Here is a 14640-nt window from a genome sequence, read left to right as displayed (position 1 = left end):
TCCTGATCCTCTTTTCCAGTAGTTTTGCCAGCAAAGGAAATGGAGAGCCACCCCTGCCCTGGGTTGTGGTGCTAAGAGGAAATGTGGTGTTCCCTCTCCTTTTGGCGCTACACAGGCCCTGACTCTCGAGCTTGTCCGCTTCTTTCCCAGCATGGGAAACGTGCTGGGCAGGACTCTCGCCTCTCCCTGCTGGGCCATGCACCGGCAGAGCAGAGCAGCAGCTCCTGGCATAGGCTGCCTGGCTGCTCCCTCCTTTCCGGAGAAGCCAGAAAAATCCCAAACACCCCACCGGTGCTGCTGTAGTTTCAGCGGACACCTCCAAGCCTGTGTGCTGTGTCAGAAGTGCTCTCTCACTCCAACCTCTCTCCTGCAAGGGCAGGGCCCCAACATGCACAAAATAAGAGCAAAGACTGCCCTTGCAGGGCTGCCCTATGGAAAATGGGAGAAAAGCAGGTCCCTTGAGCTTGCAGAGTGTCCTGCACAAGACAGCTATCCCAGGGAATGTCTTCCACCTGCCCTGGCATCTCCAGAGCAGCATCTACCAGCGTGTGCTCTTCCCTGGCAGGCAGGCAGCGCTGGGACCAAGCCCCAGCTCATGCACTCAGTGGGGCTGGCCCCAGCGCAAGCAGGCTCAGCCTCCTCTTGCAGCAGCCGACGGTTTGTGCTGCCTCACCGTCCCATGAGGACTGACTAGCTCACATCAGAGCACTTCTCCTGTTCATCAGGAGCCACCATTGTGCCCTGGCCTGACCTGAGCATGGACTAAGAAGTCCTTGTTCCCAAACACTAAAGCAACACAGCTGAGCCAGCAAAGCCCGCTATCATCTCCAACATGGGAAGCCAGGGGCGAAGGGTCTCTGCCCAGCTCTGCCAAGGGTTTTGGGAGGATCACCTTCATGTTTTTGCTCTCCTGACTTTGCCCTGCCTGTGCAGACACTGCAGGCTAGTTGGGGCAGGACTGTTCCAGGTTCCTACCCAATACTCAGTACAGGGAGAGAAGGGGCTGATCCCAACCAGGGGCTGTGCACACCTGCAACAAGGGGTCCAGGGGACTGTCCCCTAACACTGCCATCTTCCCCCCATGGACACAGAGCCATGCCAAGTGGGTCTTCGCAGGGGATTCAGGCTCCTGAGCTGCAATGGGACAGCAGAGCCTTGCAGATACCCCAGCAGGGAAGACCAAGAGCAGCTTTGTTCCCTTCCCTTTATTTTCCAGACAATGGCACGATTCAGCAGGTGTTAAATGTTTTAATGGGATTCAGGATAGCTTCTGTTGCCCACCTGCCCCAAGGCCATTTCACCCCTCCCTAGGAGCCAGGACTAACAGTTAAGAAGAAAAGGCCTGTTGTGTGTTGCATTAACTGCCTGATGACTGAGCACTCCTGATAACTAGCACAAGGAGGAGGGGAGCCCCATTAGCTTGCAAGCTCACACTCAGCCATCCTCACTCTGGCCGTATGGCTGCCTGGCCTGACCACCAACCCCAGGCCCATGGGAACATCAGCCCACTTCACCACCCAAACACCCGTGGGAAGGAGCAAGACCTGTATCTACAATACCTCCATTAGAGAGACGTGCATGAGAAAACGTGGCTGGTGTTGGGGCAGGGGTCAAATCCAGCCCTGGAAGTCAGTACCACAAGCTCAGACATCCTCCCGCCTGAGACCTAAATGTGGTTAGCAGAGTCAGGGCTTCTCCCCTCTTCTGGGAGCTGGGCTGGAGATCTGGCTCTGCTGTACTCCCATGGCTCATTGCCTTCACCCTCGGCAGTGGGTAGAAACAAAGCCTCTTGCTAAGGGAGAAGTTCTCCCCACCAGTGCTGCACATCTCTGCCCACCCTTCATCTCGTCACTGCCCACAAGATCCAAGTGTGGGGAGGAGCAGCAGGGAAGCACTGAAGCTCCCAGGTGAGTCCATTGCTGTGGGCTCCCCACTTAGCAGAGCTCACCCCGAGCAGTGCCAAAGGGACAGCCGTGTGGCTTGGTCACACATGGAAGTGTTTTCCAAAACCAGGGCCAGGGTCTAGTTCCCAACTTGACAAGAGGAAGCAGGAATTTCCCCAACCTGGGAAAGGGGCTGTGCCTGGTATATTTTTAACTTAGGATGAGGATAAAAGAAGAAAAGTGTGACAGCTGCTAATGGCTTTGCTTAGTGCATGCTGAGTGGTTCTGGTTGACAGGCACCAGAAAAGACCTAGAATAAAGGTGACACACCACCATCTCACACCCCCTGCAAAGAGCCCAGGGAGAACGATTTCTCTCCCAGATGTGTAGGTAGCTCTCAAACCTCTTGTTCTCTGACTCACCCACTGCTGAAGGCACTGTCTCAGGGCTCTCTCCTACTAAGATGCTAATCAGAGAAGTGAATTTACTTCTGATAGTGCTCTAACACACAAGTACAGTGAGTTCAGTTTCCTTCAGGTCCAGGCTGTGTTCAGCATGGGAGAGTGGGCAGGATAGGAGCTTTAATGACAAAAAAAATCATGTTCTGCACATGTGTCTGCACTCAGGCTCCATCCATCCATTCGCTCTTGAGTGTTACACCAGACTAACACACAGCATTTCCCATGTTAACCCACCTGTCCCACAAGGCAGTTAACGGTGACGCAGTCCACAGAGCATCAGATCACACAACAGGTCTGAGGATGGACAAACTCACTGACCCTGTCTCCACTGCTCCAGGCTGCCCTTGGGCTCCTGCAGGCAGCTGGATTCAACCTGCATTAGGACAATAGCCAGGCTCCTGCTCCTGCCTGTGTTACCCATTTGGGAAGTCTGTCACAGGACTACAGAGCACCTGTAGTGAGCAAGTCCTAGTGAGGAGCCCGGACCAGGCAGAGTAACCCCAACTGGACTGAACAGCCAAATCCTGCTGCTGCCTTGAGCTGGGGAGGATGGAGGTGGTACTCCATTGCCTGTTCAGCACCAGCCCCAGCCCAGAGGAAGACAGAAAAGCTGCTGTGACATAGGAGACCTGGCACCCGGGGTGTTGGAGAGGGAGGAGAGGGTCTGTGCTTCTCATGAGAAGGATCTGGGACCCACGTGAAGGCCTCAGGCACCCAGGCTGAGCTCGGGAACTGGCAGTGCCTTTGCTCTATCTCTGACAACGGGAACAGCTCAGCCCTGGGGCTTAGTAATGGTTACGCACGCAGGGCTCCTGCACAGAGTGGAGCGCCGGGGTGGTGCTGGGTGAACTGCAGCACCCCCAGGCAGAGCAGGCATCCGCCCTCTGCCAAGCAGGGTGAAAGCCCTCCACAGCTTCTCGTGCATGGTCTTCTCTTGGGCTGCAAGGGAAGAAGGTGCAGCTCCGGTCTTGGCTGGGTGCTGGCACTGGGAACACAGGAGGGCTTGGAGGGGGACACCAGCTGCATCCCCACCAGAGCAGGGTGGCTGGGTGAGCCCGGCCTAGCAGACCCTGTAGCAGGGCTGCAGGAAAGGGGAGATGCTGCAAGCCCAGTCCCGTCGCCTGGCGCGGCCGGCCTGCAGCCTCTGCCGGGGATCAGGCAGCCGGCCCCCAGCACCAGCCGCAGCTCCGCGCTGGCACCTGGGATTTCTCACAACTAACACTGCCACCTCCCGGCTGTGACAAACCCCGCTCCTTCGCAGTGACACCCTCCCGCAGCCTGCCGGACCCCTATGCCAGACCAAGGCTCAAAGGCATCCCCTTCCCCGAGTGACAGCCTTGCAGTTTGGAAAGGGGAGAGCTCCTCCAGGGCGCTCCCAAACCCAGATGCACAGATTACACGTGTTACACGCCGGTGCCTGTGTGCCCAGAGGCCAAGTTGCCTTTATTGGGCTGCCGAGTGTGCTAGATGGTGCTGCAGCCGCTCACCCTGGCTGGGTCGCTGTATGTGGGACCTGCAGCAGCCACTGGAGCAAGGGGGGGAGGAGGATTCAGTACCTGCGTCCTACTGATGTTGGCAACGGCTCAGCACGTCAATGCCCAGCTGTCAGTCCTTTCTCAGCTACATTTCAAAGAAGATTCCACTGCTTTCCCAGCTGGTAAAGACTGGGGGCAGTGGGAACAGTCACAAAGGTTGTCCATGTGCTCCCTGTAGCACAGGGAGGTGGTTCTCTGATGATGTGGCCAGCCACAGCGAGGACAGATCTCACGAATTCTGCTGTGGAGTTGCCAGAGGATTCAAACTGGAGCTGAGGACATAATCAGGACGTACCTCCTCAGAGGCAGCCAGCATGCTGAGCTCAGGTCATGGTGTGGGAGGATCAGAGTTGCTCTGGACATCACAGGGATGGGATGAAGAGTGGAGAGAGTTGATGTGCTTGAAGAGCTCAAGCAGCACAGTGCCCAGCAGCTATGCTCTTGAGGGTGAGGGTGCTGGATTGGTGATTCTGAAGAAGAAGAGATTGGTTTTGGGGTGGGGAGAGTGCAGCCTGCTGCCACGTCCCCCCAGGCAGTCATCCATCCCTGAGGGATCACAGGGAACACCCATCATCTATCTAGACAAGACTCCTGCAGCTGTGGAGATGACATCTCCATCCAACAACCCTCTCCCATCCTCCCTCAATCCCATCTCCCTGCGCTTCTCCCTAAGCTAGGGCAAATCCTCATGCTTTGCCCTCAGCCCCAAATCTGCCTCCCCACCAGTGGCCATTCCTTCAACCTAATTAGATCCCACCCCATCTTGGACTATGACAGCTTTGCCCCTTTCTGCTGTCGGAAGCTGTGCTGCCTGCACCTTGACCATGTTTCCCAAGAGACCCTCCTTGTGCTGGGCTCTGCAGTGCCTCAAGCCAGCCCCTTCTGCCAGCTGTTCACTCACAGGGCCATGCTCCAGAGCTGCATGATGGTCTCAGGCTCACAGAAGGGCTGTAGCGTTACCACCTCTGGTCTGTGGCTCAGGACAAGCCAAGAAAGGGCAGAGGCTTTGGGAGTGGATTCCCCCTTTTGCACAGGCAGCCTTGGTATTGATAGGCAGCAATCCAGCTAATCCACATGGTCTAGAAAATGGGCTATGCTTCAGCCTCACATATTAAGGACAGGTCCTGTCCCCCACCACAGCACAGATACACTCTGCTACCTTCGAGAAGGGTTGGGGGGTAGAGCAATGACCCTGGGCCGGGCTGTCAGCACCACCTCTCCTCTGCTGGCTTCAATCAGGATGTTCTGCAGTGTGTTTTCCAGCACCAGCTCCACCAGGTTCCCAAGGGCTGGCTGCCTGGAGGGGCAAAAGTACAGGCAGAGGACAGCTATCAGAAAGCAAATAAGGCAGGCTGCTTGCTGTGACTCCTCTCAGGACACATCAGGCACAGCAGTGGAGCACATGCTGTTTCCTACACACTGAGGCCAATGAACCAAAGACTTGAGCAATGAGGTGCTGACCCTTCTCCCAGAACTGCCACCAGCTGGCATCAGGCCCTGACCTCAGACAGAGCTGGGTGACTGTGGTTTTACTGTTTTCTCCCTCCAAGCTGTGGCGTAGTTAGTATTGGTGCATACTCTTGTGGCCTGTAGCAGTGTACAAGGGAGTAGCCACAGCAAATGCAAGGTGATGAAATACTGCAGTGACAATAAAAGGTAAGGTAAGCACACACTGCACACTAATGCCTAATAAGGCCAGGACTGTCCAAGTCTAAAGCAGACCACTCACTACCAGCATCCTGGCACTGCCCATGGCTCAACCCCAAGACACAGCAAACCTGCACTCTTCACAAACCACACTCATGAGAAGGTGGCTAGGTGGGCTAGCATCGATTTCCACCCAGAGCACACAGAATACCCCAGCAGAAATGCTACAGGGCTGAAGGAGAAATGAGTTTCTGGCCAGGCAGTGTGCTGCCATGGCTCTCCTGCCTGTGCAGCTCTTGCCTTTCATGTGTGAGCTCTTCCTCACCTGCTCATCATCTCCTTCTGCTTCCTCAACTGCTCGTGGTGAAAAATCTCCCAAGATTCCAGCAAATCATTGTTGGGACAGCTTTCCTGCCTTATTTCTTTCCTCTCTCCATCCTTCTCAGGGTAAAGATCTGGTGAAGCATAGACCCTGGAGGGGACCATGGAGCACTGTCTTCTGTCCTGGAGCTCTGCTGATTCTGCACACCGGAACTGGGAGAAATATGGAATGGGCTCATCCAGGCTTCTTCTCACTGCATCATGGAACTGGCTGTTCTCCAAGAAGCCTCTAGGAGGAGGAAAATAAGGGATGAGTCCCAGCAAATCAGGTATCTGTATGACCCCAGAGGATCATTGCAAGACAGTTCAAATCAGAGGAGAACCCTGACTGATGTCAATGTCTAGTCTCTCCCTTCTTGCGTTCTGGGCCTAAGGGAGGCAGCAAGATGGCTTGAGCTAAGGAAACTACCTTTGCCTCCGCAGCACTGGTTCTCTACATTTCTGCAGCTGACAGACAAAATAGGTGAATCCCACTGCAGCTTGTTCCCAAGATCATGGCTGGCAGAGTGGCCTGGTTCCTGGGCAGTGACACTGTTCACTATGCAGAGATGGGCCCAGCCCCTAGCTGGGGAGCAAGACCCTGCCTTTGGCTGTCACACCAATAGTCCTGAGCTTGTAGTCCCCAGGACAGTCTTTGGCAGGCTGGATCCCCTGTTCTGGTGCAGCAGGAGCGCACAGACTCCTCCAGGATTAGCAGAGAACTGGCCATGCTGCACGCACTCCCCTGGAGGACAGGGGCCCCAAACTGGGTGAGGGTGAAAGGACACGTACCTGATGACACCTGTGAGTATGTCAGTCACTATCTGCAACTCCTGTTTGGAAGCAGCAGCCAGAGACAGCCATTTGGGGTCCACATCCATCCTGTCTCTGTCCCTGCTCCCATCCACAAACTTGCTCTTCAAGGGCTGGTTGCTGAAAGGGCTGGGAAAGAAGGAGTTGTTCCATCAGTGGCAACACTACTGAGCCAAACTACTGAAGACCTGCATCCCCTTCGCTGAGCAGCAGCACTGCAGGCAAGTGGGGAGCGGTGCAGGGAACCAGGAGAGGAGTGGGAGCTGCTGCATTTGTGTCATAAAAGAGGAGCACCAAGCTCTGATAGTATCTCCCTTTTGAGGGAGGGAGAGAAACAGGTCATATCAGCTAATGCTGGGGAAAGCAAGGCACCTCCTGCCTAATACTGAGGCACTGGAGAGGAGCAGAGCAGAGCTCCAAGTTCAGTGCATATCACAGCATGGGCAGCCCTGGCTCAGATTAAGATGCTAATCCAAAAAGCTGGATCTCTTACCGGGACAAGAAGTATTTGGGGAACTCCGAAGTGAAGTTGCTGAAGAAGTCCTCAATAGAGTAGGACCTGGCTGTCACACCAAGGTGTAAGAGGATGGGCTTGGGAGGCTCTGGTCTGACCCACACCCGGCTGGCTTCTTTGTCCAACAGCAGCCTCCTCTGAAAGTGTCCAGCTGGCAGATTGGGCATAGGGTGGTTTTTAATAGGGGGTAATGTCTGTTGGAGAGAAAGAAATGGCAGGTACTTAGTTGTTCCTTTGGCCACAGGTAGGCTGGTGTAGGTGTGAGCACAGGTGTGAGAACTGGAAAGCCCAGCAGCCAGAGCCACCAGATCCTGGACAGGAGACAGCATCAAAATTATCTTGGCACTGCAAGTACCACTATCAGGCACAAGCAACCATGCTGGAAGTCAGGTCCGCTCTCTCCTCACTGCCTAGTGTGCCAGCCCTGAGTGTCAGCAGGGCTTCAGGTTCTCCCCAGGGCACTTGGGGCTGTTGTACTTGGACCCATCCCTGTGGAACTCTGGGAGATCATCTCTGCTCTTCCAAGCACACTGGGAGTGCTGTGGGAGAAGAGATACACAGGAATGCATGCAGAAGTTGCCCCCCAAGCGTGGAAGGAAACCAGGAACTGACTCCAGCCACACTAGATGGGCCAGTTTGGGGTTGCATTACCAGCAGTCAGTTTGGGGGAAGTTTCTTAGGGCAGGAGTAGTCCAGAAGCTGGGGCCAGAAGGACACCACCCAGCTCTGGAGGAGCCCTCAGGCATCACAGGACTTCAATGACCTTTGAGACATAGCTGTCCGGCCTCTGGGAATGAGACCAGAGGCCTTCACCACTCCTGACACATAAACAGCAGGTGATTGCAGGCTCCAAATTGTCACTAGGAACTAAAACCCTAGAGGACTAAATAAAACTGTTTTTACTTTTCCCCAACCATCCTGATATTTATCCCAGTGAATGCCTCGACCTGCATCACTGATCACACCTAGCAGCACAGGGCAGACAGTCCAAGCTGGAGCTGACATCTTCACACAGGACAGTGCAGGGAATGCAGAGGCACTCTACAGGGTCCCAGGAGCACTGCTACAGCCTTACTATGGTGGCAGTCCCAAGATAACAAGTCCTGTGAGTCCTAGTTGACTCAATCTGCTCAGGCCCAGTCTCACATCGGCTCCCCTTAACCCTTCCACACTCAGGTTAGCTGGATCTCCACAAGCCCTGTCATTCCCACAGCACATCCTGCTGACAGCTGTAGATGCAGCGTGGCTCTGCCTTTGGGCCCAGGCAGTTCTGCAGAGCATTCACTGGGACCTTGTCTCACACCTTGCCACCACTGCTAGAAAAGCTGTCTTTTCCGGCAGTGCACACAGTTGTACGAACTTGAGGGGAAACAGAGATGAACCAGGCAAATTGACCTTTAAAGCATTCTGCATACTTAAATCAAGGCACTTCCTGCCTGTAGCTTCTCCTAAGGCACAGAGCACAGCTCTTTTAGTGGTGAGGACAAAGTCTGCACCACATCACACCAGGGTCCTGCTGCTTTCCATCACGACACACATTCCATTGTGGCCTCAATGTGAAACTAGTCCAGGTACCGACTGCCCTGCCCATGTGCATCTTTTCTGCTTATTTGAAACCTTTCCCCCTTTCTCCAGTCATGGGTGCACATTTGGTTCCAATTTCACTTCCCCTTCACCTCAGCTGGAAAGTTACTGCCCACAGGACACAGCCAGACAGTCTGATTCTTCTGGCTCCTCCAAACAGTCTGTCTCCCAAAGCCTTGAAGCTACAAATCCCGCTGTGCTCTCTGTCCAGGCTCCCACGCTGTGATAGCCAGCATCTGCCTCTTTTCTAAAGCAGTCAGTTTGATTCTACTATGGGTGAGACAGGCCTGACTTACCTTGTATTTCCTGAGCACAGCTGAGGATTCAGGATTATTTTCTGTCTCAGCAGAATCTGATGACCTCTGAAAAGAAAAAAAAAAAGGGGGGGGGGAGGAAGAGAAATTGCCATGTAGGAAAGATATGGAGCAGAACAAGACTTAAGGATTTTGTCAATGATAAGAATCAATGATCTCACCCTCCCATTCTTCACTTGGGCCACATTCTTACTGGTAGTTACACATTTCTCTCCAGTGTTTATTCATGGTTAAAAATCCAACCATTGGTTTCCAGAGCCACTGGCTTTGTTTTTCCTAAGGCTTCTCATGCACTTCCAAATTTCAGATGATCATTAGCAATTTCAGAGTTTGTAAGGTGATTCTTGGCTAGAAACCAAGATCTCATTTTCCACTATCCACAGACCAGCTATGAGATCTTGAGTAGATCAGAGCCTCATGTCCTCTTATCAACTTGCCTAGATTTTCTTAAAGAACATTTCTTGTTGACACTGGCTGCTGTTTCTTAGCTGAGCTAAGCTGGTGTAAAATCCTGGCAGCACTTACCCCTGCAGGTGACTTTGACTTCTTCTTAGTCCCGAGATCCTTCTCTGTGATTGTGAATTCCACAGCCTGCCGTTCCTTCTCCTTTTCCCACTCCTGTAGGTCCCTCTCATACTGAACCAGGGAGTCCTGGATGTATACCTGTGAAGCAAACGATGATTGGAGGGAACAGGGCTAGAAAGGAGCTGCAAATAACACAGTCTCTGGCTCAGGTCCATGCCTGCCACCAATTCCTCCCTTCCAGGAGGTCCCAGCCAGAAGCCCACTCCCTTTCCATATCTTCCAGTGGCAGGAAGGGGAGAGAACAGTGCTATTATAAGGCTTATACAGAGAAGACAATCTCTTGCCAAAGGACATCTGGAAAGCATCCAGAGGGACACTACTGCAAGTCTGTGCCCCCACTAATATTAAAGAAGCAAGATTTGCTTTTTACAGATATTTAGGTCTCTGACATCCACTGACAGCCACTGTCATTCAAACTGTGACTCCTAGTAGCTGGGTTCAACTCACTAAGCTGTGCTTTGCATGGTTACACCTCATCTAGTGAGCCACACAGACAGAGAGATGCTTAAAGCATCAGGAAAGATGAAGCTCAGTATCATCAGTAATGAGAAGTGCTGGCCAGTGTTGCGGAGCAAAGAAGGATTACTTCAGCTGGAAGCAGCAGGCAGCTGACTGCTGGGGCAAGCCATTTGGGGACTGCAGTGACATGCTGAGGTGATGGTAATACACATGTACCTTTTGGGTCTCACCTTACACACCAGATCTATGCTGTAGAAGGAAGCACTCTCTGAAGGTCGCAGGGTAATGAAGCAAGGGATGCTTTCTCCAGGCTGCACAACCCCTGACTCTGGAGCAATCTGCAACACCTGGGGAAAAAAAAACAAAACAAAAAACCAAGCCACAGAGGAGCTGCTTCACTGTCCTGGGACCTTCCTATGTGCCTTCTCTTTGCAGGAAACACAGGATTGTGGGAATTCTCTCCCCTCCCCTTCTCACAGGTATGTGGCATGAGAGAGATGCAGCTGATATATTCAAAGAACGACCATAGACTTTGCTGGTAGACAGGGTCCTGACATTCATTATCACATCCTGTAGTTCCAGGTTCATGTATCCTCACTGAAGTCTTCAGATCCCCTTCTGAATTCCTGACTTTCCCCCCCTATCCTAACCCTTGCCTTCACTTTTCTCTGCCCTTTCCTTTCACCAGCTAGTACAAAAGCCAAGTTCCTAGGATTGTTTCTGATTGCCTGATTGAAAATGGCCTTGTAAGGTCCTTTTGTGGCACAACAGAGATGGGCAAGAAGGCTGTAGAGGAAAGAGAAGGAAGGACTCACCCTTTTGTCTTTACAGGTGCTTATCCACCAGGCAAACACAACAGCCTTATTCTCTGAGATATTGTTGAGAAAGACAAGTCGACTGGCTTTGGTGCAGCCTGGGATATTTCCAAGGCAAATCCTGTGGTGTGACAAGGTGGCTGCCTGCAGGAAGCAAGGTGAAACCAGGTGGAATAGCAGTGAAGGAAGATGGGCTGTGGCCGTTGGGGAAGGGCAGTCACAGAGTCATCTTCACATTATCCAGCAAGTCATAAATTCATAAATAATATTAGCCAGTTACCTCATTTTTGCTCTAGTTACAATGAGTCTTTGCAGCAAGGGGACAGCCCTGTTGCAGTGGAACTGAGCGAGCAATGAATAGGACACAATGCTGGGGCAGGAAACAGGAGCACAGAGGACCAGTAGCACTAAGATTTGCTCTGCAGCACTTGCAATCCAGGCCCTTTCCTACTTCAGTTGGCAAAAATACGAGGTCCATGCTTGGGCAAAATCCTCATCAACCTGACTGTGAATTTTGGGAATTGCTCCCTAACTCGTGACGCTACTAGCATGCTACTAGTCTGTCCCATTCTCCAGGCACAGTGCAAATTCTAATTAATTACACTGATCATTAGAGAAGCTAATGACTCCTAGTTACAGACAACAGAGCCCTGTGGAATGGCATCTTCCTTGGCAGTCTGAGACAGGTTTTTAATCATCTTCTCTTTGCTGTACACAGGAATGCAATCGCCCTGCTGGAAGCCAAAGAGCACATGTAGCTGTGGCTGGGCTCCAAGGTAGGCATGCTAATGTCACACAGAATGAATCCTTTACCTGACCGGAGTATGCCTCTGCTGATGCTGTTTAATGCTGATTCACTATGCTGGGATCTGTGACCAAGTTTAACAACAGATTGTCCAGCTGACAGGAAACAAGCTCCTGCTGAGCCAGTGACAGGTCAATGAACTGCTTTCCTGGGATGTGCCTGGATTAGTGACCATCCTGCAGTCTGTAGTTCAGGTTACGCATCACCTGGGTTTGGCTGTGAAACTGAGGCAGCCAAGCCCTGATAGGATATGTCAGGAGTATAATGTTCTTTTTATGAATGAATTACCAAAGAAAAGGGTGTTGTAGCTGCAAACGAGAAAGGTAGATGTGATGGGGGGTAACTTTTAATAGAAAATTCAGAAAATGAACGAACCCTAAAACTTTTTTTTTCTAATGGCAGTGGAAGCAGCAAGCTCGAAGGAAGGCATCTTTCAGAACAACTGCTTTTCTGAGTCAGGCTCTAGATGATCTGCTAGAAGGGAAATATCTTGCTCCATCTCATGGCAATGAACTCCCCTGCAACACAGGCTACTGCTGGATGGAGCCACTTCCATATTTCAGTCTTTCTCACACATTTCTGGACTGATCATATTGCTCATATCAGTATACTTGGACTTACCTGCCCAGGCACAGTTAGCTTGGTAGAACCTGGAAAGACTGAAGGAGCCAAAACTTCACTGGATGTGGCAGTCCCTCCTGCAGTATTCGGGTCATAGCCTACTCCCTGGAAGGTGATCAGAGCTGATTCACCCCCCAGGATGTGGATGGGAACATCAACCTGCCTTGGACAAGATAAGAGTTTTAAGTCCAGAGTCATATTTGGGAGAGATGTGCAATAAGCTAGTATACTTGCTAATGGACTGGTCTAAATATAGCACATGTATGGGTGAGGAGAAATGCAGTCTCTTTTGCTCTTTCAGGCCTTGACCTTATCTGCTAACCCAGGGAAGTTGGTTAAGTAGTCAATTCACCAGTGGGTGATGTATGAGATGGGCAGGGACTCCCTCTTGGAGCAAAAGCTGGAGTTTTAAAATTCCATTTATTTATTTTTCCATGCATCCACAACAGAGTGGGGCAATAAGCAGTGCTCCATCTCTGGCCCTGCCTGCCTGCTGCAACCTGGGACAGAGGTCTTTGGGAAGGCTGTTTCCAGAGGCCTGCAGCAGTGTACACTGCAATGATAAAAGACACTGACTTCAGTCTCTTTGGTCGAAGTTGTTGGAGGCCAACAACAAACCACAAATTTGATCAGATCCTGTTTATATCCCAAATCACTATTTGATCCTTGAAAAATATATACTGGGGTGACTCTGGCTGTGGAAGAAATCTGTTCCTTGGGAAGAAGAAACTTATGAGATAACAATTTATCTGTTCCATTTCCTGACCAGACCAGCCACTTATTTGCTCTCAAGACTCATTCTTCTTGGAGGAATGGAGATCAATTCAGCTGTAGCATGACATAGACCAACCATCAGTAAGAGATCTAAAGAATTTTAGGCACACAACAGAAATAAACCATTTCTGGCAGTCGTGAGGAGGGTCTTACCAAGTATGTTCTAGCTTCCAGTGGTGAGAAGATCCACTCAATGTGGCCTGTTGTGCCAGGGGGGATTTCCCCTCTGGGAGTTAGGCAGACAAACACAGGATGCTGAAAATTCTCCTCCTGGATCCTCACAATGTTGTCCAGCTGAACCTCAAATATGACAGGCATGGAGCTGCCATTGTAGAGTTCATAAATCTGAAGTGAGTCAGGGAGAGCAGTGCTTATTATACCATGCCCAAGTTAAACTAGTTAACACTTCCCCAGAGGACTCTGATAAGCATTAATAATTAATTAGTCAGCTTGTCTCCTAAGAATGAGGAGACCTCATAGTGTCAGGATTTATCACTGAGGCTCTGATAGGAGACTGTGCTGAAGGTTTATCACCACACATGTACATTGATAACTACAGTGCTTCTCCAAGTGGTGCCCTGCAAATTCAATCTAGGAGAAAATTAATACAAATTAGCTAAAGGGATCACTGTAAAGCAGATTACTTGAAATGCAAAACCACTCATATTAAAGTGATCTTAATTCAATTCAGACTTGTTCATTTCCCAAGTAAATTAGGCAGAACAGAATCAAAGCTGCCTTTTTTTGCTGAATAAGTGTTTAAGGAAGTTTAATTAATTTACTAAAAAACAAATTAGGATTTATTTCCAGAGTGCCTAGAGCAGCTAGACAAGTTTTCACTCAGATCCAATGCAAGAGAATAGGGGAACAGCCTAACACATCTAATAAACATTCTGGTTAGAGTGAATGCCAAATCTTGTCGAACTGGAGATGGTGAGAGGTACTTTCCCTGCTGCCATGCCAGCAGCCATTTCCAGGCGCTGCCTAGTATATAGTCTCAAAGTTCTACTGCGATGCTTTCCTGTGGAGGCCATTCTGTTTCCTGAGAAATGCCTCAGACACTGCCTGTCCTTGGGACACAGTAACACTAGCTCCTTCCCTCCACTTGCTGCTGGGTTTGGCCCCAGTATGCTCACCTGTGTGGGGGGGTGGGAAGTCCCAATGGCAATGGGTATGAAGAGGTGCTTAGTGGATGCAAAATGAATGTACCGCTGGTCCTCTTCCACCGTCACGCCGCTGAAGTTCAGCTACAGTGGAAAGAAACCAGGTCACTTTCTCACAGGGCCTTGGCCCCATCACTAACAACTGCACAAGGACTCTGAAGGACTTGGCAAGCTGACAGCAACACAGTTACAGGTTTAAGTTGGTAATACCAGGACAGTGCGTCCTAAGAAAAAAGCAAGGAGATGGAAAGCCTACTCAGCTGTTGGCTCTTCTCTGAAAGGTTTGCATCTTGTTTCAAAGAGAAGG

At 51.1% G+C, this 14640-nt stretch overlaps 1 protein-coding gene across 1 annotated transcript in view; it reads right to left on the bottom strand.

The window, feature by feature from the left end:
• Positions 1-3769: 3769 nt before the first annotated feature.
• CFAP65 (cilia and flagella associated protein 65) overlaps positions 3770-14640 on the bottom strand; it is a 34241-nt gene continuing 23370 nt past the window's right edge. Inside the window, exons 21-32 of the mRNA XM_052793465.1 lie at positions 14307-14417; positions 13324-13515; positions 12397-12555; positions 10971-11114; positions 10386-10502; positions 9637-9774; positions 9094-9159; positions 7193-7407; positions 6679-6828; positions 5852-6136; positions 5039-5176; positions 3770-4349 (exon numbers count right to left, since the gene is read on the bottom strand). Coding sequence (XP_052649425.1) covers positions 4313-4349; positions 5039-5176; positions 5852-6136; positions 6679-6828; positions 7193-7407; positions 9094-9159; positions 9637-9774; positions 10386-10502; positions 10971-11114; positions 12397-12555; positions 13324-13515; positions 14307-14417 — 1752 coding nt within the window. The 3' untranslated portion in view covers positions 3770-4312. The remainder of the gene's footprint in view (positions 4350-5038; positions 5177-5851; positions 6137-6678; positions 6829-7192; positions 7408-9093; positions 9160-9636; positions 9775-10385; positions 10503-10970; positions 11115-12396; positions 12556-13323; positions 13516-14306; positions 14418-14640) is intronic.

Source organism: Harpia harpyja, chromosome 7, assembly GCF_026419915.1.
Source record: "Harpia harpyja isolate bHarHar1 chromosome 7, bHarHar1 primary haplotype, whole genome shotgun sequence".
NCBI lineage: Eukaryota > Metazoa > Chordata > Aves > Accipitriformes > Accipitridae > Harpia > Harpia harpyja.
Note: the sequence above shows the minus strand (reverse complement) of the source record. Positions and strands in the feature narration are given on the sequence as shown.